The sequence below is a fragment of the Hipposideros armiger genome, unplaced genomic scaffold (genome assembly GCF_001890085.2).
Source record: "Hipposideros armiger isolate ML-2016 unplaced genomic scaffold, ASM189008v1 scaffold_31, whole genome shotgun sequence".
In the NCBI taxonomy this organism is placed as follows: domain Eukaryota; kingdom Metazoa; phylum Chordata; class Mammalia; order Chiroptera; family Hipposideridae; genus Hipposideros; species Hipposideros armiger.
In genome coordinates this window covers 4,561,869-4,583,309 of record NW_017731381.1, presented here as the reverse complement: position 1 = coordinate 4,583,309, position 21,441 = coordinate 4,561,869, and the positions used below count along the sequence as shown (strand labels likewise).

Here is a 21,441-nt window from a genome sequence, read left to right as displayed (position 1 = left end):
GCTTCCTAGGCACCCAGAGCTCGGCAAATCCTTGCCATTCAAAGCTGACATCTATCTCCTGTCTAAGCCATTGCTGGGGCTTCAAGATCTGAGAGCCAGGAGGGAGTATGTGACTCAGCAACCTTCACCCATTATGGAGATGAGAAAAACTGAGGCCCAATGAGGGTCAAGGGTTGCCCAAGATCACAGCTCAATCAGCAATACAGGCAGGACTGGAGCCTAGCCCCCAGAACCCTGGTCCTGCACCCACCCATCATCAATTCTTGCACAAGCATCCTTGCATTGAGGCTCTTGGGCAGGCGGGGTGGGGCCAGGATGAGGCAGACACGTACCACGTACCACGTACCACTCTATCCACCCCCTCTCCTTCCTTCCTTCCTTTACTCAGCTGCCTCCTGGAGGCCGCAGGTGTTAGTTAACTTAGGGGCCCCTGGGCCCTGACCTTAATAGGTACCGGCAGCAGAAATATGAGGGCCCAGAGCCTCCTCCTCCTGGTGGCCTTCCTGGCTTTGGGGAGTCAGCTGCCCGCTGCCTCGGGCAGGAGGAAGAGAGGTGAGTGAGGGTAGGTTCCTCTGCTCCAGGGACCTGGTGGTTTCTACCTCTCTGGGGAGCGTAAGGATTTGGGGGAGGCAGGCGATGCAGAGAGTGTGTGTGTGTGTGCGCGCGCGCGTGTGCGTGTGTGTGTGTGTGTGCGCGCGCGTGCGCGCGCCTGTGGGTGCCTGCTTCTTAGTGCTTCCAGCAGCTTGCGTGTTGTTTGTGCTTCTTTGTGCCCATCAGCCTGCCCACGTCTACATCTGTAAACGTCTCCCTGCCAGTTTCTTGGTGCTCGTCTGTGCCTGTCTACATGCTTGAGTGTGGGACTGTGGGTGCACGCATGCGTCTGTCTCTGTGGACACATATATCTTTGTGCCTCTGGGGTGGGGGGAGCAAACCTGTCTGTACCCCACTGCTCTGGTTGTCTCCATGGAGGTGTGTGGGTCTGTGGGTCCACATGGCAGGGGGATGACCCTTTCTGTCGCCTTCTGTGGCCAACAAGCCTGTGCCTGGTTTGGCCCCTGTCCATATTGTTTCCATCCTTCTCAGGCCCTCTCTGTCCCCCAGCCCAATCTGTGGAAGGGACTCTGAAAACGAGTAGGGGTGTGGTTTCTGGGATCTGTTGGGAGGATCTACCTGCTTCTCTTCTCCCCGCCTCCCCCAAAAGGCTGGGGCTGACCTATCAACACGTGAGGGAGGCTGGGAGGCCAGGGCTGCTGGAGTAGCTAGACAGGTGCCTCCCCACCCGAGCGAGGCCTCCACCTCCAACCCTGTCTGGGGCTGGAACACTTTGACCTACATACACCTGTGCAGCCCCGGCTCCACCTTGGGGACAGGTCCTGTCCTCCACAGGGCCCTGGGGAGCAGTTCCCTGCATCCTCTTTGCCCCCTTTAGCCTCACTGATGCCTCCCTCAGAGGCAGGGCCCCCAGGCTGAGGCGGGAAGGATGCTGGCAAGTTCCAAGGCCAGACCCCATGCTGGCTGTGATTCATATGCCATCCTCTTCTTTGCTGCATTCTGTGCTGCATTGGCCACATTCCTCTTTGCTGCAATGCTGTGAAGTCACAACTATTTTTATTCCCATTTTGCAGATGAGGAAACCGAGGCTCATTAGGAAACCACTTGCCAGAGGCCGAAGACTGACTCTGAGTCAGGGTCAAGGGTGGCAGTTGAGGGCAGGTCTTTGGAATCAGGCAGACTCACCTCCCAAACCTAGTCCTTGTAAAATGAGGTGTCATGCCTCTCTCTCAGGAGTAGATGGTGTCTTGAGGAATAAAACACGCTTGCCTCCCCCAAACTCATCGCATCTCCGTCCTTCCCTGATTCTCCCCATGTGACCTCAGCCTGGCTCTCCGTAGAATTTTAGACACTGGAGGGAAGTGGCAGAGTGGAGGGAAGGGACGTCTCGGTTTATTTTCTGTGGAAGCACCGCTACCTCTGTTTATAAGGTTCCTCCCACACACTCAAATGTGCCTGGGTGTCTCTGACATAAAGAACCTGGTACAGTCCCTGGTAGATAGTAAGTGCCTAACAAGTGTTTTCAATGGTTATATTGTATTGGTGTAGCTCTGTGCGTATGATTGTGCGGAAGACTGTGTATGCACATTCACGTCTCTCTTCACATCCTATGTATGCTATGTGTTTACAGACACGTACACATGACTATGTATGTCTGAGTATGTGTTAACTTGTGTGTATATGTATTTCTGTGTATAGGCATGTATATATGGCAGTATGACTGCATATTTCACTCTGTACATATGTCCCAGTTCTTATGTACATGACTGTCTATATTTATACATACATATAATGATCTTGTGTATGTGTGTGTGTGTATACGTATAGGTCAAACCATGTGAAATTGCCATTTTTGTAGATCAAAAAAGTTGAATATCAGCATTTCATGTGGTTAAGCCCATAGCTAACTGTGTTACACATCTAAGTGTGTTTGCATATTTGACTATGTATGCATATTAATGCCTTTGTGCATAAATATGTATATTTAACTGTGACTGGGTATGACTCTCTCATCCTCTGAGTCAGCACAGCCAGGAGTCACGCATGTGCTGTGTGGCTGTCAGTGTGTGTACGTGGCTGTGGGAACCTGGATTTGGGGGGGAGGGAAGGAAAGGCAGAGGAAGACTTGAGTGTACCCCAGACCCTCTCACACTGTCCCTGTACACTGCAGGCTCTTATCCTCCATCACACTGTTGCTGCCCCGGTTCTCCCCCACTTGAAACACCAGTTTTCATCCTCCCTTCCTGCCTTTCTGTTCCTCAAGACTCAGGTCCTGGTCCCAGAAGCTCTCCCTGGCACCATGGCCTGATCCACCCAGCCCGCAGGGAGCTCCCGCTTTGAATACAGGCAGCTCGGTCAGGCCCACTCTTTGAGGCCTGAGCCCCTCTGGCCAGGGTTATACCCTGGACACTCAGCACCCCCAGCCTGGGAAGGAGAGGCTAATCAGTGAAGGGGGCTCCCCCACAGGCTAAGCTGCTCTTTCTCCAGCAGGGGACAGCACTTCAGTTTAAGCCAACCCAATGGCACAAGGGAAGTTGACTTTGAGCACTTACTGTATAAGCACAGTGCCTACTATGTGTGCAGCCAGTACCCAGTCCGGGGCTGGAGGGGAAAGGTGGGCACAAGGTAAAGTCACAGCACTGTATCCAGCTGCTGCTGGGGGTCCTGGAACCTGTTCTCAGATGCCAGGCTGAAGGGAAGGCCTGGGACCAGTCCTGGTCCCCAGGGCTCAGTGGCGGCCAGGGTAGAGAGGTGTGTAGGTCAGAGGAAGCACCCGCCCCCGGGGAGATGAGGTCTCAGAGTCCTCCTTCTGAGTCAAGCCCCAATTCCTCCTTCTAAATGGAGGATGATACTGATGCCAACCTGCATAAAGTCTGGAAATGGCCTAAAATCCTAACAAGAAGAGTAGCTTGGTAAGCTCCCAGACAGAACTTTCTAGAGCCATTGAGAGACTGTCTGAAAGACCGAGTTAATACAGATCTCTGTGCCACTTGCAACAGTGACAAACCCAGTGTAGATGTGGCCGACTGTGGCTGTGTGACAATGCACCGGGATGCCAACAGCTGACATACCTGTGATGCTGGCTCTCGCTTCAAAACCCTTTCTTTCCAATAGTCACTAAGCCCCTAGTGTTTTGTTCAAGGGCTGTGCTTCAGCTTAATGGTGAGCAAAGCAGGCAGTGGGGGTCTATTCTCATAGCCTCTAGTCAAGTGAGAGAAGCAGACAAACAGAGGCAGCCACAAACTGAAGGAAAGCTCCTTTGGGAGTGTGTTGGGTGGGGTGTTTCAGCTGAGACCTGACACATGGGGTGTAGCAGAGCCCCGGGCAAAGGGCACAGCCAACGCAAGGCCAAGCAGAGAGAAGCGGCTTGGAGTGGGTCAGGAGCCACAGAGAGTGAGGCCAGAGACAGGCAGGGGCCAGGCCAGGTGTGGCCTTGTGGCACAGCTGGAGACGTAGGACTTCATTTTTCCCTAAACTTTATGTCGTCTGAGTCTCAAACCAGATGGGAAGGAAGGAGTCCGGCTTCCCATTTCACAGACAGAAAATGGAGGCTTGGAGTTAAAAAACAGAAAACAAAAATCTCTACGGCATTTGTGACAACATGGATGGACCTACAGGGCATTATGCTGAGTAAAATAAGGCAGACGGAGAAAGATAAATACCATATAACCTCACTTATACGTGGAACAAACAAAGGGCCGGCCGAGTGGCTCAGTTGGTTGAGCTCACTCAAGAGCGTGAGCTCTGAGCAACAGGGTTGCCGGTTTGATTCCCGGCCTGAGCTGAGCTGCCGCTGAGCCACCAATAGGCGGCAGGATGGCTCAGCTAAAAAGTAAACAAACAAACAAACAAACAAATAAATAAAATAAAATAAAAAACAAACAAACAGGTTGGTGGTTGCCAGAGTGGAGGGATGGGGTGGGTGGGTGAAATGGATGAAGGGGCTCAAAAGGTACAAACTTCCAGTTATAAAGTAATAAGCCCTGGGGATGTAATATACAGCACGGTATCAACAGTTAATAATACTGTACTGCACATTGAAAGTTACCAAGAAAGTAGATCTTAAACGTTTCGTCACAAGAAAAATAAATTTTTACCAATGTATGGTGGCAAATATTATCTAGACCTCTTGTGGTGATCGCTCTGCAATAAATACAAATATCGAATTATTACATTGTACACCTGAAACTAATATAATGTTAGATGTCAGTCATATCTCAATTTTAAAACAAAACCCTAAATAAAAATAAATAAATAAAAGCAAATCCATCCCCCAAAATAAAAATTATAACTTGCCGAAGGACAGGCAAGAACTAAGGGGCGGAGAATTCAGAGCTTGTGATTCCCAGGTCATTGCTTATTACTTCACTCTGAACTGCCTCCAGCTGCAAGATTTGGGGGGTTCTCTTACAGTGAAATCTGGGGGATGTCCACCGGACGATGGGCCCTGCCTCCAGTCGGTGCCTGACCAGTGCGTAGATGATAGCCAGTGTCCCTCAAAGATGAAGTGCTGCTCCCAAAGTTGCTTCCGCCAGTGCGTCCGTAGGGTTGCAGGTAAGTATAACCCACCTTGCTGACTGCCCAAGCCCCGAGCCCCAGGGCCAGGGCACAGGCAGGGCTCACCTAAGCCCCTGTGTTGCAGTTAAGCTGGGCACCTGCCCGGAGGAACGATTCTACTGCCTCAGCCCCATTCAGCACCTGTGTCACAACGACTCAGACTGCCGGGGCAATAGTCGGTGCTGCCTCGGCGCCTGCGGCCGGGACTGCCGAAGCCCTGTCGGAGGTATGGCTCCTGTGTGCTGGGCCCCAGCTCTAAGATAGCCTTCTAGTTCCACAAGCTTAGCGGCATACCTTTCCAGGAGGCTGGTCCCCCCTGTGACCAGAATTGGGGGAAGTAGATGGGGTAGAAAGGGTCCTGTTAGGGCGATGGAGGAACTGGGGATCCTTGGTTCTCTTCGTGAACTTGCTGTGTCCCCTGGACCACAACTCTAAGCTTTAATCTGCCCTTGTGAAGGAGGGTGGGGAGTCCTGCCTTAGGGCCGCCAGGGCTGGGCTGATGGGGTCCGGATGGGCGATCAAGCCCAGAACTCAGAGCCCTGTTAGGGAAGGAGGTTAGCCCTTTCTTTCTCTCTCCTCAGGCTAATTCTGGTTTAGGATCCATGGCTCTGAACCTCAGGATGGGGTTCCCAGCAGGAAGAGATGACGATGGAGGGGCCTGGGACTCTGCCACCCAGACAGCACCATCTCTGCCAGCAACGGTTCCAACCCTTTGATAAACACTGATCTGCTGTCACCTCCCCTGCAGCCCATCCACTCCTGGTTTTTCCTTCTGGGAGTCAAGGTTCAGAGTCAGACCTCAAAGGGGTTCCTCTCTGTACCACTGCCACACTGAGCTGCTCATCCTCCCAACACCCACTTTCACATCTCTTTGTACCTGGGTTTTTCCACTTAAAATGCTCAATTTGGGTAGGCTTCTCCTCATGGGGTCCTGACCCCTCCCCCAGGTTGTTATGTTCTAGCAGAGTTTCCCAAACATCAGCCTGTTCACATACCCCTTTCACAGTTTTTACCATACTTGCCAAATAGCATCATAATACCTTGTGTTCTGCCTGCACTCTTATTTGTCTAATGTTTTTCCTTAAATGGACTCACTTTTGTATATAAATAAATTTACTTCAAAAGAAAAACTTGATATCACTTGTAAATGGGACAAGCAGGCTCACTTGCCACAAATAGATTAAAATTATAAAAGCAAATGCAATGAAAACAGCTAAGTTCCATTAAAATCATGTCTGATTAAGCAACATTAAATAACGTTATTAAATTCTAGCTAGATACTGCCACCTGCCAAGACTGTGAGCCTGAAGCCTGCTTTCTGTTTGTTGTAATAAATGAAGGTTGGTAAGGGTTATAGAGATGTTAAAGGCACAGTTCTCTAACCTGAGATGGTCTTCCTGATGTAATATAAGCAGAAGGACTGAAAAGAGAGGAGCTTTCTCACTCCAGGAGTCAGTGTTGTATAAGGCTGCATCCAGGTACACCCTAAGGACACTTCAAATCGCTCCATATTTGGGGACATGTTGCTTGAGCAGCTGGGATGTCATTATTTTGGGGGTGGGTCTGTCTCCACCACTGGACAAGACCTCACTCACCTTGATATCTTGAGAGCCTGGTCTGCAGTCAGGACCTAATGAGAGGGAATGACAGCCAACACAATGGATATTTCTGGACCCAGCTAGCTGGATTCATGACTGTCCCTTTTACCCAGGACTCGCTTGGGAGAGGGAAGGAAGCCGGTGGATTGCTCCCTGCTGTACTCGCCTCTTGGGTTCTGATAGAATCTGGGGCTGGACAGTCAACAGTGGAGGCGAACTGGGAATCCTAGGTCTTCCTTGTTCCCTTGACCTTGCAGTGTGGTCACAGGTGAGTGACACTGCACTTCTGGAAAGAACTCTACTTCCTCACTGCCACTGTCCTTGTTGTAGGGTTCAGATGCCGGAGCTGTTGGTTCAAAAGCAGCAAATGCTAATTATATGTGGATACAAGGTGAGGCCTAGGAGGGAGGAGAGGGGAATAATTCGAGGTCACTGATTCCCTGTGAAAGTGAATGTTTCCCTTACTCTTTCTGGACCTCAGTTTCCCCATCTATAAAACTCAGGTGCTTAACAGATAATACTGTACATGTGCTGTTTGCCCACAATCACCCTTCCCTCCCTGAGGGAGATTATACATCTATGGCCCAGTGAGTGATTTGGGGCTTGCCTCTGGGACTTGTTTTGGCTAAAGGGATGTGGATGCAAGTGGCAATTCAAGGCAAGGTGACAGCTTCTTGCAACTTCCACCCTCTGCCATGAGATGAGCTTGCCCAGATGCCACTGTTCTCAGGATGAAAGACACCTGGGGGAGGTGGAGCTATCCCAGCCAATCCTTCAACTTGCAAGAGGGAAATCCATGTTTGTGACCGGAAGCCAGTGAGATTTGGGGCTTGTTTGTTACAGATTTATCTCACTTAGAGCTTGTCTAATTCAGATAACAATTATTCTTTAGTGAATGCCCACTCTATGCCTTACACTTGAAAACATGATTTCATTTGTCCATCCTGTAACAGCTTGACAATGAAGAAACACAGGCTTTGAGATAAGTGACTTGTCCAAAATTTCCAGTTAGAGGTGAAATAGCCAGGATTAAACCATCCCATGTGCCTCCTTAGATAGGGATAAAATCAGCAACTGTTAAAGTTACAGCACACTTACCTTGTGCCAGAAGTCATTTAAATTACTTTACATGTATAATCTCATTAAATCCTCACAGCTGCACTATGTAGGCTTTATAGTTTTTGCACATATGGGGAAACTGGGGCATGAAGTGGTTAATTTGGCCAAGGTTGCACAGCTTATAATTAGTAAAGCTAGGATTCAGCCCCAAGGAGTCTGACGCGAAAGCTTATAACCTTAACTGACCACAGTAATTACATTCTTTTGGAAATTCCTCCCAGCCCTACAGACCATCTCCACATCTGAAAAATGGAGATGACAAAGACCCAAGAAGGTTAAGGGACCATCCTCAATTCTAGGCAACTGGAACCCGAGCTTGTTGGTTCACTGCTCATTGCTTTGGGTTTCTCTTTTTAAAGGCATCAGGAAAAAAATTAAGGGGCCCCAGGAGGAGCTGCTAAGGGGCCCGTGGCTGTCCTCAGGGCTAGTGTCCTTCAGCAGCAGGAGGTGGCAGGTCACAGGTCATGGCTTCTCTGGCTATCGGTGGCAGCATCTACACAGGCCATTCTAGAGTCATCTGCTCAGCTTCCTCGCTAACTCACGACCTGTTCCATTAGGTCTGTGCATTGGTCTGTGCCGTGCCAGCTGTGTCCTCAGTTACCGAATTCCAGCCCGTCCAGCTCCATCTCTGCTGCCTGTCTCCATCGCCCTTCGGGAAAGTCTCCTGGGAGGTTGGACACCTGGGGTAAGAGCCTGGGTTTTCAAGCTCCAGTCTTTTTTTTTTTTTTTTTAATTGGGGAATTGGGGGAAGGGGAACAGACAAGTTGTTGTTGTTTTGTTCTTCGGTCTAGTTATGGAGGACGTTGCTTCACTGGCCCAAGTTGGCACCAGCATTGCGCTCTTCCCGGGGGAGGCAGATCAGTTGCCGGCTTCCGGACGGCCGCTCACTGCGGCTGCTGGCTACACACGGTAGCCCATGGCAACCCACTGCCACAGGGGCTGCAGCCTACGCTGTCGCCGGTGACTCACAGCAGCCCAGCTCCAGGTTGAGCTGTTGTTCAGCATCTTAGCTGTGGAGGGCAGTGTCACTGGCCCTCATATGTGGGATCCGAACCGGGGCCCTCTGGCGTCCCAAGCCAGTTCTTAACCACCGCGCCACTCAGCCGGCCCTCAAGCTCCAATCTTGTTTTCCTCCCTCACTCAATCAATGTTTGCTGAGCACTTAGTACAGGCTGTAGGCTGTGTCTTCACAGAGCTCGTGCACTAGAGGATGAGACAAAACTTTAATTCAAGAGGTGCATGATATGTATCAGACTAGAGGAACTCAGGAGACTATGGGAGGCCTGGAGGGACCTAACTCAGCCTGGAGACCAGAGAAGGCTTCCTGAAGGAGGTGATAGCCAACCAAGATCTAGAGTCTTAGTAGGAGTCAGCCAAGTATGACACTACTAGTCATCCATTCTCCCCTTCTTCCTTACTAACAGCAATGTCTCCAGTTAGAAATATTTGCCCACCCCCTGCCCCCGCAAACTACTGGGATGTTGGTGACATTCTATATATATATATATTTTTAAGATTTTTATTGGGGTATCGGGGGGAAGGGAACAGTGCTGGGGAATTGGGGGAGGGGAACAGACAAGTTGCTGTCGTTTTGTTCTTCAGTCTAGTTGTGGAGGACGTTGCTTCACTGGCCCAAGTTGGCACCATCATCGCGCTCTTCCCGGGCAAGGCAGATCAGTCGCCGGTTTCTGGACGGCCGCTCACTGCGGCTGCTGGCCACTCACGCTGGCTGCTGTCTACACACGGTAGCCCATGGCAACCCACTGCCACAGGGGCTGCAGCCTACGCCGTCGCCGGCGACTCAAAGCAGCCCAGCTCCAGGTTGAGCTGTTCAGCATCTTAGCTGTGGAGGGCAGTGTCACTGGCCCTCATATGTGGGATCCGAACCGGGGCCCTCTGGCATCCCAAGCCAGTTCTTAACCATCGCGCCACTCGGCCGGCCCGTGACATTCTATATTTTGACGTGAGTGGCAGTCAAATGGATGCATAAATTTCTAAAAAAACAAATTCAGCTGTAACTTAAGATTTGTGCAGCTTCCTATAAGAACATTATACTTCAAATTTAAAAAGTAAATTAAATTTTAAAAAGTCATTTCCTTTCCAGGCTCCCTTGCAGCTAGGGATAGCCATGTGACCCAGGACTAGTCAATCAGAAGTTAGGGGTAGTCTACTGGGAGGGGCTTCCCACAAAGCTATTGTTTTCCTAACAAATGAGACAGACTCAGCCTTTTTGCCCATCATTCATTTGCCCTTCGTCCTTCCTGGAACATGCCTGCTGCAACCAGAACAGCTATTTAGTGACCTTGAGGATTGTCTTAGGTAGGTTTTCAGAAGCAAATCTTGAGATGAAGATTCACAGGATGGTGATGTTTTGGAAATGCTCCCAGGAAAAATGGGTATAGGAGTGCAGAAGTATACCAGGAAAGGAAGAAGGCCACTAAGGTGTGACATCAAGCAAAGTCTCACAGGAGGATTCTAGGGACAAGTGTAGGTGACTCTTCCGAGTTGTCCCTGTGGGGCAAGGGTGATGGAGCATTTATGCTTCTGAACCCCTTAGTCATCAGTTAAGAACTACAGGCTGGGGAGACATAAATTTCCGGGCATTTAAGGTTCTCCCTGTGTGGGGGCATAGCCAGCTCCGGCAGTCTTACAGAAGTCCTTTGACAAAGATGCTAGCTGTTGGCAGGGAAAGCATGCCAGGGGCCAGTGCACAGAAGTGGTAAAAGGATCCGAGGGGATACGGGCAAAGTTCTGACATCATCTGCTACTAGAATGAAGGCCACACAAGGCTAGTGGAGGAGGAAGTGACAAGGAGGCTGGGTCTTCAATACCATCCATGGGCAGCTGCACCACCTCTAGACTCCCCCATAAAACTCAGTTCCTCTCTGATTAAGCCACTACAGTTCATCTTTTGTGCTTGCAGCTAAATTAAATCGTAACTGCTATACTGGGTTAAGAAAGAGCAGGAAGAGTTGTTCATGGAGGGGAACAGCACGTGCTACTCCTCACCACAGCCCTGAAAGGTACGTACCGCCTCCAATCTACAGATGAGGGAGATACGAATTCAAGAAAAGACATCACTTGGCCCATGGTCCCATAGCAGTTTAGTGGTTAAAGGCAGGATTCAAACCCAGTGTACTAATTATCTACTTTTGTAATTTGTAGTAACAAATTACTACACACGTAGCAGCTCAAAACAATACACATTTCTTATCTCACAGTTTCTGTGTGTCAAGAATCCAGGCACAGCTAAGTGGGGTCCTCAGCTTTCGGGTCCTACAAGGCTGAAATCAAGGTGCTAGTATGGGCTGGAGTCTCATTTGAGCCTCAACTGGAGAAGGATCCACTTTCAAGTTCATGTGGCTGTTGGCAGCGTTCCAGTTTCTGCAGGGCATCTGAATTGAATTCCTCCGCGCCCACCTGGCTGTTGGCCAGAAATCGCCCATACTTCCTTGCCTTTCCAGTATGGCAACTTGCTTCATCAAAGCCAGCAGGAAGTCACGGTCTTATGTAACCTCATCCTCAAAGTGACATTCCATCACTTTTGTCATATTCTGTCCATTTGTCATATTCTGTCCATTAGAGACAAATCAAGATGTCCTGCCCACACTCAAGGGAAAGGGTTACACAAGGGTGTAAATACCAGAAGGCAAACATCACTGGGGGATATTCTTGAAGCTGCCTGCCATACCCAGGTCCTACTTAATTCCAGAAATTTCTGTACTTTATGCAACATCAAGCTTATTCTTTAGGGTCAAACCCCATGGGTTCAGATGTCCATTCAGTCCCAGGGACTGAAGGAGAATTTGGGGGGACAGCCCATCCATGACATTGATACCTTTAGCCCCAGAGGCCCATATGCCCCTCTTCCCACTCCTATCACTCACGAATTCATCTAAAACTCGTTACCTCCCACAGAATGATCTGGGGACAAAAACCATATCCTGATGCCATTTTCTCCTGCCCCTGGGAAACAGGTCTGTCATTTCTCTTTTGGAAATAACCTCTCCAATTCCAGGGGGAAGTCCCTGAGTTTTGGAGGTCGTGAAGGCCACAGGCAGACGACTAGGCCAGGAAACGGGAGACCTGCTTCTGCGCAGATCTGCCTCAGTTTCCTTGTTGGTAAAATGATGGAATTGGGCGAGGTTATCACTAAGCATCTTCCTGCTCCTCCTAGGGAAGACCTAACAGTGACACAGCCTAGCGCTGAGCTGTCCAATATGGTAGCCACTAGCCACATGTGGCTCCTGGGCATGTGAAATGGGATTAGTGAGATTTATTGTAGGTGGATGTAGTAGAAAGAGTTCTAAGATGATTGCCAGTGATCCTTGCCCATGTGTAATGTTTGAGTGTAGATGGAACCTGTGAATGTGTGTTGTATAGCGAAGGGGAGATTGTCCTGGGTGGGCCTGGCCTAAGCAGGCGAGTCCTTTAAAAGCAGAGAATTTTCTCTGGCTGGTCACAGAAGAGGAGGTGAGCACTCTGGTGTGCCTAGAAGAAAGCGATTCTCCTCCTGATGAACTGCTTGTGGGGCCCTATGGTAAGGAACCAGAGGTCCTCTAGGAGCTGAGCGTGATCCCCAGCACATGGCTGGCAGGAGAAGGAGGACCTCAGTCCTACAACCACATTGAAATGAATTCTGCCAATAATTTGTGAGCTTGGAAGAGAACCACAGCCCTGGCTGACACTTTGACTTCAACCGGGTGAGACCCTGAATAGAGAATCCAGTCACGCCATGCCCAGACTTTTGACCTATAGAAACTGTGAAGTAATAAATTTGTATTGGGGCTGGCCGGATGGCGCAGTTGCTTAGAGTGCGAGCTCTGAGCAACAGGGTCGCCGGTTCGATTCCAACATGGGCCAGTGAGCTGCATCCGCGATGAGCTGCTACAGAGCTGCCAACGGGTGGCTGGATGGCTCAGTTGGTTAGAGCATGTGCTCTTAACAACAAGGTTGCTGGTTCAACTCCCTTATGGGATGGTGGGCTGCGGCCCCCTGCAACTAGATTGAAAGCGGCAACTGGACTTCAAGCTGAGCTTGTGGCCTCCACAACTAAGATTGAAGGACAACAACTTGACTTGGAGCTGATGGGTCCTGGAAAAACACAATGTTCCCCTTCCCCCATTCCCCAACTCTGTTCCCCTCCCCAATTCCCCAACACTGTTCCCCTTCCCCAATTCCCCAATAAAATCTTAAAAAATAATTACAAATAAATAAATAAATTTGTATTGTTTTAAGTTACTGTTTGCGGTAATTTGTTACATAGTAATAAACAAAACCGAATGCAGTGAATTTTGAAGACTTCATACAAAAATGAAAATGTAAAATAGCTCATTAATAATTTCTTTATTGATTCCATGTTGAAATTATAATATTTTGGATATACTGGATTAAATAAAATACATTAAGACTAATTTCATCTGTTTTCTTTTCACGTTTTTAAAACGTGGCTATCTGAACATTTTCAATGATGTGTGGCTCACATGACAGCTGTTGGACAGTGATGGTCTAGAGGACTCAGAACTGAGCTATATGACCCTGGGAGAGTCACTTGACCTCTCCAAGCCTTACAATTCTTACCTGTGAGGTTGGAATAATAATAGCACCTGCCCCACAGCTATAGTTGCAGCTTAAATGAGATGAGACCTGTAGAATACTTAGCCCAAGGTAAGTGCTCAATAAATGTTGGTCATTATTATCATTAATAGCAATTAATATTTGTAAAGTAGGAATCCTTCCTTGTATCCAGGTTCTAACCTCCAGGACCTCTCCCCAACCAGGTACACAATAGGCACTCAATAAATGCTTGTAGATTATGCAATACTGACAAAGCCCTTTGGCACAGTTCTCCCTTATGCTCACAACCCATCCGAAAGGTGGGAATCAGGAACCCGCGGGCAGGTGGGGAGACTGAGCTTCAGGGGGCAAAGTGATCTGTGCCAGGCTGCGCAACCAGCAGGGGAAGAATCTGGTCTTGGCCGGCTCAGGCAGAGCCCAGGGCTCATTGTGGTGGTGGTGGTTGGGGGGTAGGGAGGCGGGGGAGGCCATCTTCTCCAATTCCCTAATCCCGATGCCCTCCCGCAGTGTTGGAAAAAGTGAGTTTAATTCCGGGGCCACAACTCCTAGCTGAGCCCTGAGCAAGTGACTGGGTCTCCTCTGGAAAACGGGAAACATAAGACCTTCTCCCTGTCAAGTTTGTGTCAGCAATATAACTTAGATAAGTCACTGAAGCAGAATGCCTGGCACACACCAACTTAGGAAGCTATTATCACTGTTGTTCCTTTGTCAGAGAAGCTCCAGCTGAAATCCTTCTCTACCGGGTACCCCTCCCCTAGATGACCCTTCGTCCCCTGGCTTGGGGGAATGCCCCATCTGTAGGGCCCAGTCTCCAAATCCCCCCACCCCCAACTTAGTAATAGAAACCACAGCCTCCTGCGGCGGCCGGCCTCCCTCCCTCTCCGGCAGCGATCGATGCGGCCTCAGCCGCGGGGGACGGAGGAAGACAGGGAAGGGGGGGGCGGGCAGCGGGGCCTCCGCACAGCGAGGCTCGGCGGGGCCGCCGGGGCAGAGACCGGCCCGGGTGCGCCAGCGGCTTCCAAGCCTCGGGGCTTCCGGAGGGGCAGCGACAGGTAAGGGACCTCCCTCCGGGAGGGGCGTGGTCTGGGGAAGGGGACGGGGCTGCGAGAGTGGCAGGCGGAGGCTGCCACCGGTTCCTGGTGCCTGTGCCCCTTTCGTGAGACCCCTAAGGAGGTAGCAATGTGGGATGACCGTGCTTTGGGGCTGGTCCTGTTGGCGCATCTGTAAAGCGGATTAGAAAACCTTCCTGGCAGGGTTGGGGTAGGGACTCAACTCAGTGAAAAGTACATGTTGCCCAGCGAAGTGGCCAGCACATAGTAGGTGATCACAATAAGTGTGGAGAGGGTTTTGAATCACAAAACCTAGTTTCCAGTATTGCCTGTGCCATGGATGAGCTGGATAATCTTGGGCAAATCACTTAATCTTTTTTGCTGATACTCAGATTCTTGATGGGGAAAGTTTGTTGAATTAATTCTCTCATTTCATAGAGCAGGAAGGTGCGATCCAGAGAGAGGAGATTTGCCTATGGTGCAGCAGCTAATGGGGTAATGGAACTGGAATTAGAAGCTTCATTTTTGGATGCCAAGTCCAGGCGGAGGGGTGGGAGGGCAGCTGTAGCCCACATGTGTTTAGTGTGCCGAGTTTATATTCCAGGGACTGTGCTGCTGATAAACATCTTGCCTCATGTAAGCCTCATAATCTCTCAGGGAAAGGATATGTCCTCCAGTTTACAGATGGGGAGACTGAAGCTCAGAGGAGGGGATGGATCAGCTCAAGGTCAACAGTAAGCGGCAGGCTCAGAATTGGAACCCAGGCCTGACCAGAGAGACACGCAAGGGATTAACATTTACTGAGCACCTACTGTGTTCCAGGGGCTTTGCACACATACTCAATGATAACCCTTCAACCTGAAGTGCTGTTGTCCTCATTCTATAGATAAGAGAGCGAAAGCCCAGAGCGGGAGGAGACTGACACTGGCCTGCGGTCACACAAGTGACAGAGCTAAGGATGAAACCCCGACCTGCTTAACACCAACGCACAGGGTAAGTGAAGGGCACTCCATTCAATCCTTGCTAGGCACTGGGCCAACTGCTTTCTGTACACTCAATCCCCATCCAGCCGGGGAAGAAGGCCTTACTGAACCCACAGTAGATGGCACTGCCGAGGTCAGGAGGTTAGAAACAGCAGAGCTTAGAAACAGCGGGCTGTGGCAGGATTTCCTGAGCTTCCACTAAGGCTGAGCCTTCCATACCCTACCTTGATCCTCCAGTCTTCCTTGACGGCAGGTGCTATTCACTGTGCAGGAAACTGAGACCTGTAGAAAAGTAGCTGCCTTAAGGCACCAGGTGCATCTGGGATGGAGATAAACCCAGGTTTGCCTGACACCGGGAGACAGTGAAACAGGTGGATAATTCCTTTAACCTCTTCTGGGAGCCAGGCCCAATAAAGACATTAGTTCATCTCACCTTTTTAACCACAGTTGTTGGTGGATATTTTTATCTCCACTCGACAGAAGCTCAGAGAGGTGGCATGACTTGCCTATGGTCACACAAGAAAGGCAAAGTTCAGTGTGACTGACTATGGATAGTGTAAGCCAATGGCTCTCATGCGTCAAAATCACCCTTCAAGCTTCTTAAACTCAGACGGCTGGACGCATCCCCTGAGTTTCTGATTCAGCAAGTCTAGAGCAGGCTGAGAATTTGCATCTTTGACAAACTTCCAGGTGATGCTGTTGCTGCTAGTCCAGGGAACACACTCAGAGAACTACGGGTCTGCAGCGATTCTCCCAGCAACCCCGGGTGGTAAAGAAGCATCGCTATCCTCGTCTCGCTGCGGAGGAAACAGGTTCAGAGTGCTGGAGCGTCCGAGATCCCACAGTAGACTTCTGGGATACGAACATCTAAGTTTGTCTGGAAAGGGGAAACATCCTGTATGAGCACTCTCCCAGGGGCCAGGACATCCTGCCATTCAACCACTTTCATAATCCTCCAAGGTAGACTCAGCATTTGTTTTATGCCAGTGAAAAGGGGGTGGGGAGGGCCAGTGACTTGGCCAAAGTCCCCCAGTTGGGAAGTGAGGGCTGGTCAAACCCAAGCCTGACTCTTGAGTTCAGAGAGCACTTGATACCTATGAGCGCCTACTGCATGCCAGACGCTTCACACCGCGCCTCCAATACCCCTGGCTGGTGGATGGGGCAGGGGATTTGAACTCGGGTCTTCCTGGAAGGGAGGCTCGGAGACCGCCCCTCAGCACGCCCCTCCCATGTCCGCAGACCAGCGCGCTCCAGCCATGGTGAGCGAGTCCCCGGGGCCCGGCGCCAGGGTCCCCTGGAGGCGAAGCGACGAGGCGCTGCGCGTGAACGTGGGCGGCGTGCGGCGGCGGCTCAGCGCGCGCGCCCTGGCGCGCTTTCCGGGCACGCGGCTGGGCCGCCTGCAGGCCGCGGCGTCCGAGGAGCAGGCGCGGCGCCTGTGCGACGACTACGACGCGACGGCACGCGAGTTTTACTTCGACCGGCACCCGGGCTTCTTCCTCGGGCTGCTGCACTTCTACCGCACCGGCCACCTGCACGTGCTCGACGAGCTGTGCGTCTTCGCCTTCGGTCAGGAGGCCGACTACTGGGGCCTGGGCGAGAGCGCGCTGGCCACGTGCTGCCGCGCGCGCTACCAGGAGCGGCGCGTGGCGCGGCCGCGCGCCTGGGACGAGGACAGCGATGCGCCGAGCAGCGTGGACCCGAGCCCCGGCGAGATCTCCGACGTGCAGCGCGAGCTGGCGCGCTACGGCGCGGCGCGTTGCGGCCGCTTGCGTCGCCGCCTCTGGCTTACCATGGAGAACCCGGGCTACTCGTTGCCCAGCAAGCTCTTCAGCTGCGTCTCCATCGGCGTGGTGCTCGCCTCCATCGCCGCTATGTGCATCCACAGCCTGCCTGAGTACCAGGCCCGCGAAGCGGAGGCCGCCGCGGCTGCGGTGGCCGCGGGCCGCAGCCCGGAAGAGGTGCGCGACGACCCTGTGCTGCGGCGCTTGGAGTACTTCTGCATCGCCTGGTTCAGCTTCGAGGTGTCGTCGCGCCTCCTGCTGGCGCCCAGCACGCGTAACTTCTTCTGCCACCCCCTCAACCTCATCGACATCGTGTCGGTGCTGCCTTTCTATCTAACGCTGATGGCTGGAGCGGCTCTTGGCGACCAGGGAGGCACGGGCGGCGAGGAGCTCGGCGACCTGGGCAAGGTGGTGCAGGTGTTCCGCCTCATGCGCATCTTCCGCGTGCTCAAGTTGGCGCGCCACTCCACGGGGCTGCGATCGCTGGGCGCCACGCTCAAGGTAGGGCCTCTGAGGTTGGGAGTCAAGGGGGAGCAGGTGGTGTAACCATCCGGCAGGTTAGCAGGTGAACTTAGCAGGTTAGCAGGTTAAAAGTCCAGGCACACAGTGAACTGAAACGACATCCTTTGTGCCAGGCACAGGGCTAGAGACCGATTGTACATTTCAGGTCCAGTCTGACCTTCCCAACAGCCCAGTAAGGAAGGGCTTCTGGTTATCTCTATTTCCCAGGGGGAGAAAACAGAGGCAGCGCTTTGTTGGTCTTTATTAAAAAAGAAAAAAAGACAAAGGTCACTGTTGCTCTACCTGTCAATCACCAAATAAACATAGCACAAGAATATGCAAAGCAAGATGCTAACTGGCTTCTCCACTGAGCCTTTCTTCTGACATCAGGAGGCACAGATAGCGTAGGTCACCCTTAATAGGCCAAGTCTAGCAATAGCCCCAGAGCTAACGCTAAGTGCTAATTCTGTGCCAATTTCATATCCATTATTGATCCTCAAGACAACTTCCTCAGGAAGATGCTATTATTTACTCCCTTCCCGTAGATGAAGAACCTGAAGTTGAAGGGTTGGCTTTTTTAGGCCTGGTTGCAATTTACTGAGCACCCTCCTTGTGCCAGGCCCTGCACTGAGGGCGAATCACTGCCCTGGCGAGCCTACCCTTCAGCGGGTGAAATTAGCTTGGTTTGGGGAGGGAGGACATGTGAACAGCTTGGACAAAGGCCTGAAGAGAGGACAGGATGAATGCTGGGAGGGGGACACGGAGGGAAGGGGTACCAATTGATGAGGTTAAAGAGGTGAATGGGAGAGGGTATTGAAGGGCATGAACTCTTGGCCCGGGATTTTGGACTTTATCCTGAGGGAATAGGGGAGCCTATGAGGGGTTTAAGCAGGGGCAAGTATTATTGTCATTAGTTAGCAGATGTGGAAACTGAGGCACCAGGAGGTGACAGGACTTGTCAGAAGTTCCTCAGTAAGTGGCAGAGCCTAGAGAAGAACCCAGCAATGCCTGACTGCAGCACCTCATGTTCTTTCTCCTAGAGCCCCATGTAACCCTGCTAAGGATTCCTAGAAGGTGCTCTCAAGTTCCCCTTCCACCCACGGCTTAGTAAAGCCTTTTGCACGTCCTTCTATAACAGCAGGGCAGCCCAGGATGCTGGGTGCAGGCAGGGTTAGGTGGGCAGCGTGCTAGGGTGCTGGGCAGGTACAGAGCATTCCATTAGCCAGACCCCCTGAACTCAGCATCTCTCCAGGGACGATCCCTCCACCCAGAACTCTGCCTTGCCTCTACCAGACAAGGAGCCAAGGCCCGATGCTACCAGCTTTTGCTGCAAGGAGGGAGAAGAGTATGGATGGAGGCTGCCAAGGTTCAAGACACAGGTGTAAGACTCCAGATGAGAGCCTTGCTACTCAAAGCAAGGTCCCTGGCAGCGGCAGCGGCTTTCTCATTAGCTGGAAGCTTGCTAGAATCACAGAATCCCTGACCTCCTCAACTGAATTCTTTAAACAAGATCTCTGCATGATTCCTCCACATATTACATATTACAGTTACATATTACAGTTTGGGAGGCCCTGCTCTAGACTAGGGGTTCTCAGCCTCTATTAACATTTGGGTCAGAAAATTCTTTGTTGTGGGACTGTCCTGTGCACTGTAGGATGGTTAGCAGCATCCTTAGCCTCTATCCACTAGATGCCGGTAACACACCTGTCCCAGTTGTGACAACCAAAAATGTCTCCAGACATTGTCAAATGTCCCCTGTGGGGGCAGAATTGCCTGAGAACCACTGCCCTAGAGACAGAGCAAATATACACTCCCATAGGCAAGTGCATTCAGTGGGTGGTCTGGGGAATGTGTGTATGTGTGTGTATCCGTGTGTATCCTCTCAGCTTCCCTGAGAGGCAGAACACATTTTTGTACTTATCAGAAATGCCAAAAGTACATGAAACCAAATCTGCTTTGTGGAATATAAACTATGGTTCTCTCTTGATTCTGCAACAGTGTAAAAATCACAAGCTTTTCATTAACTGGCTGGTGCCACCAGTGCCTCCCGCATTAGAAGAAACAGCTGTGGCTCAGGCAGGCACCTTGGACGACGGAAATCAGGCTTGTGTGTTCAGCCCCAGGGAGTTTTGCTGCTTATTGTAATTGAAAGACCTTAGTTTAGAGTCAGGGGGCCTGGGCCTTGGCACCAGCTCAACCTTGCTCTGTGACTTCAGGCCTGTCCCTGCTACTCTGGGTCTCAGTTTCCCCATATGCCCAATAGCAGGTCTGTAAGCCCACCTAGCTCTGACTTGGCTTCCTCTGTTCTCTTCCAGCACAGCTACCGTGAGGTGGGCATCTTACTGCTCTACCTGGCTGTGGGTGTGTCAGTGTTCTCCGGTGTGGCCTACACAGCTGAGAAGGAGGAGGACGTGGGCTTTGACACCATTCCGGCCTGCTGGTGGTGGGGCACAGTGAGCATGACCACGGTGGGCTACGGGGATGTGGTGCCGGTGACGGTGGCTGGCAAGCTGGCAGCCTCGGGCTGTATTCTAGGGGGCATCCTGGTGGTAGCACTCCCCATCACCATCATCTTCAACAAGTTCTCCCATTTCTACCGGCGCCAGAAGGCTCTGGAAGCTGCTGTGCGCAACAGTGACCACCGGGAGTTTGAGGACTTGCTGAGCAGCGTTGATGGGGTGTCAGAGGCGTCTCTGGAAACATCCCGCGAGACCTCCCAGGAGGGAAGGTCTACAGACCTGGAGGCCCCGGACCCCAGTGGGCCTCCAAACTCTCAGATTTCTTAAAACCAGGGCTCCATATCCCCTTTCCCACACGCCTACAGTCAGCTGCAGCGGAGCAGAAATTCTTCCCCTGTGTAAGTTCTTCATGGTCGCATGACTGCTCTGATCACTCATGCTGGCCTGAGAAATGACACCCAGAGGCCAAGTCCCTTCCTCCAAAGGCCCAGGGCAGGATAGTGTTACCCTAGATTGTGTGAGCCTGGAGGGTGACCCAGAGACCTTTATAAACAAACCTCCAAGCCATCCGGGAAGCAGCATGAGCAAGAGGGAGAAAGTTGAAAGGATGCTAACAGTTCCTGAGCACCTGCTGTCTATTAGCCAGATCCTATTTGGTCCTATGTTGCAGGAGAAGAATTATCCCCATTTCACAGAGGATCAAACTGAGGCTTGGTGAGGTGCACTGACTTGCCCAAATGTCATGCAACTAGAAGCGATGGAGTCAGGTTTGGAATGCGTGCCTGTTCGTCTGCCAAAACAATGTTCCTCCCAATCTGTCTTCTGCCCTCACAAAGTTCGCGTGGGGTTTTAGTGGGTTCATGGATCCCTGGGGTTGATCCTTAGAGTTAGAAACCCTCTGTTAGAGCCAGGGAAAGGATCAGATGGGATTTAGATGTAGGAGCCCTAGACCTCAGCTGCGGTTCTTCCCCAGGAGCTTCCAACAGGAGTCAGCTCTCCAGGCTGAGGTCTGGGAGGGAGGAAGAGGGAGCTGCCTCCTTAGCTGACGTGCAAGATTTGCTAAGCAGTAGTCCTGTGGCTGCCTCCCAGGGCTGGCTTGAGATACAGAAATAGGGGCCCTGGCCTGAGACCTGAAGTCTAGACCCAGCTATGGGACCTGATGTGTGAAACAAGTCCTTGCCCCATCTCCAGATTTCAGCCCATCTGTCAAATGACCACCGTCTGGGCCCAGAGGGAGAGGAAAGCCAAATGGAGCAGAGGAGGCA

At 51.4% G+C, this 21,441-nt stretch overlaps 2 protein-coding genes across 3 annotated transcripts; both read left to right on the top strand.

Moving 5' to 3' along the window:
- Positions 1-467: 467 nt before the first annotated feature.
- WFDC5 (WAP four-disulfide core domain 5) lies at positions 468-5,770 on the top strand. Its single transcript, XM_019636926.1, has 4 exons — positions 468-552; positions 4,966-5,106; positions 5,195-5,335; positions 5,691-5,770. Exons 1-4 carry the CDS (start codon positions 468-470, stop codon positions 5,693-5,695), a joined length of 372 nt encoding a protein of 123 aa, XP_019492471.1. The 3' UTR covers positions 5,696-5,770.
- An 8,627-nt stretch (positions 5,771-14,397) lies between these two features.
- KCNS1 (potassium voltage-gated channel modifier subfamily S member 1) lies at positions 14,398-21,435 on the top strand. 2 transcript variants are annotated; one of them, XM_019637064.1, is made up of 5 exons: positions 14,398-14,455; positions 15,339-15,445; positions 16,126-16,395; positions 16,675-17,717; positions 20,033-21,435. In XM_019637064.1, the coding sequence occupies exons 3-5, from the start codon at positions 16,335-16,337 to the stop codon at positions 20,501-20,503; spliced, it is 1,575 nt and encodes a 524-aa protein (XP_019492609.1). In that variant the 5' UTR covers positions 14,398-14,455; positions 15,339-15,445; positions 16,126-16,334; the 3' UTR covers positions 20,504-21,435. The 2 variants fall into 2 exon arrangements, with proteins under 2 accessions (XP_019492609.1, XP_019492610.1); XM_019637065.1 differs by lacking the exons at positions 14,398-14,455; positions 15,339-15,445 and having other exon boundaries at positions 16,129-16,204.
- The last annotated feature ends 6 nt before the right edge of the window (positions 21,436-21,441 follow it).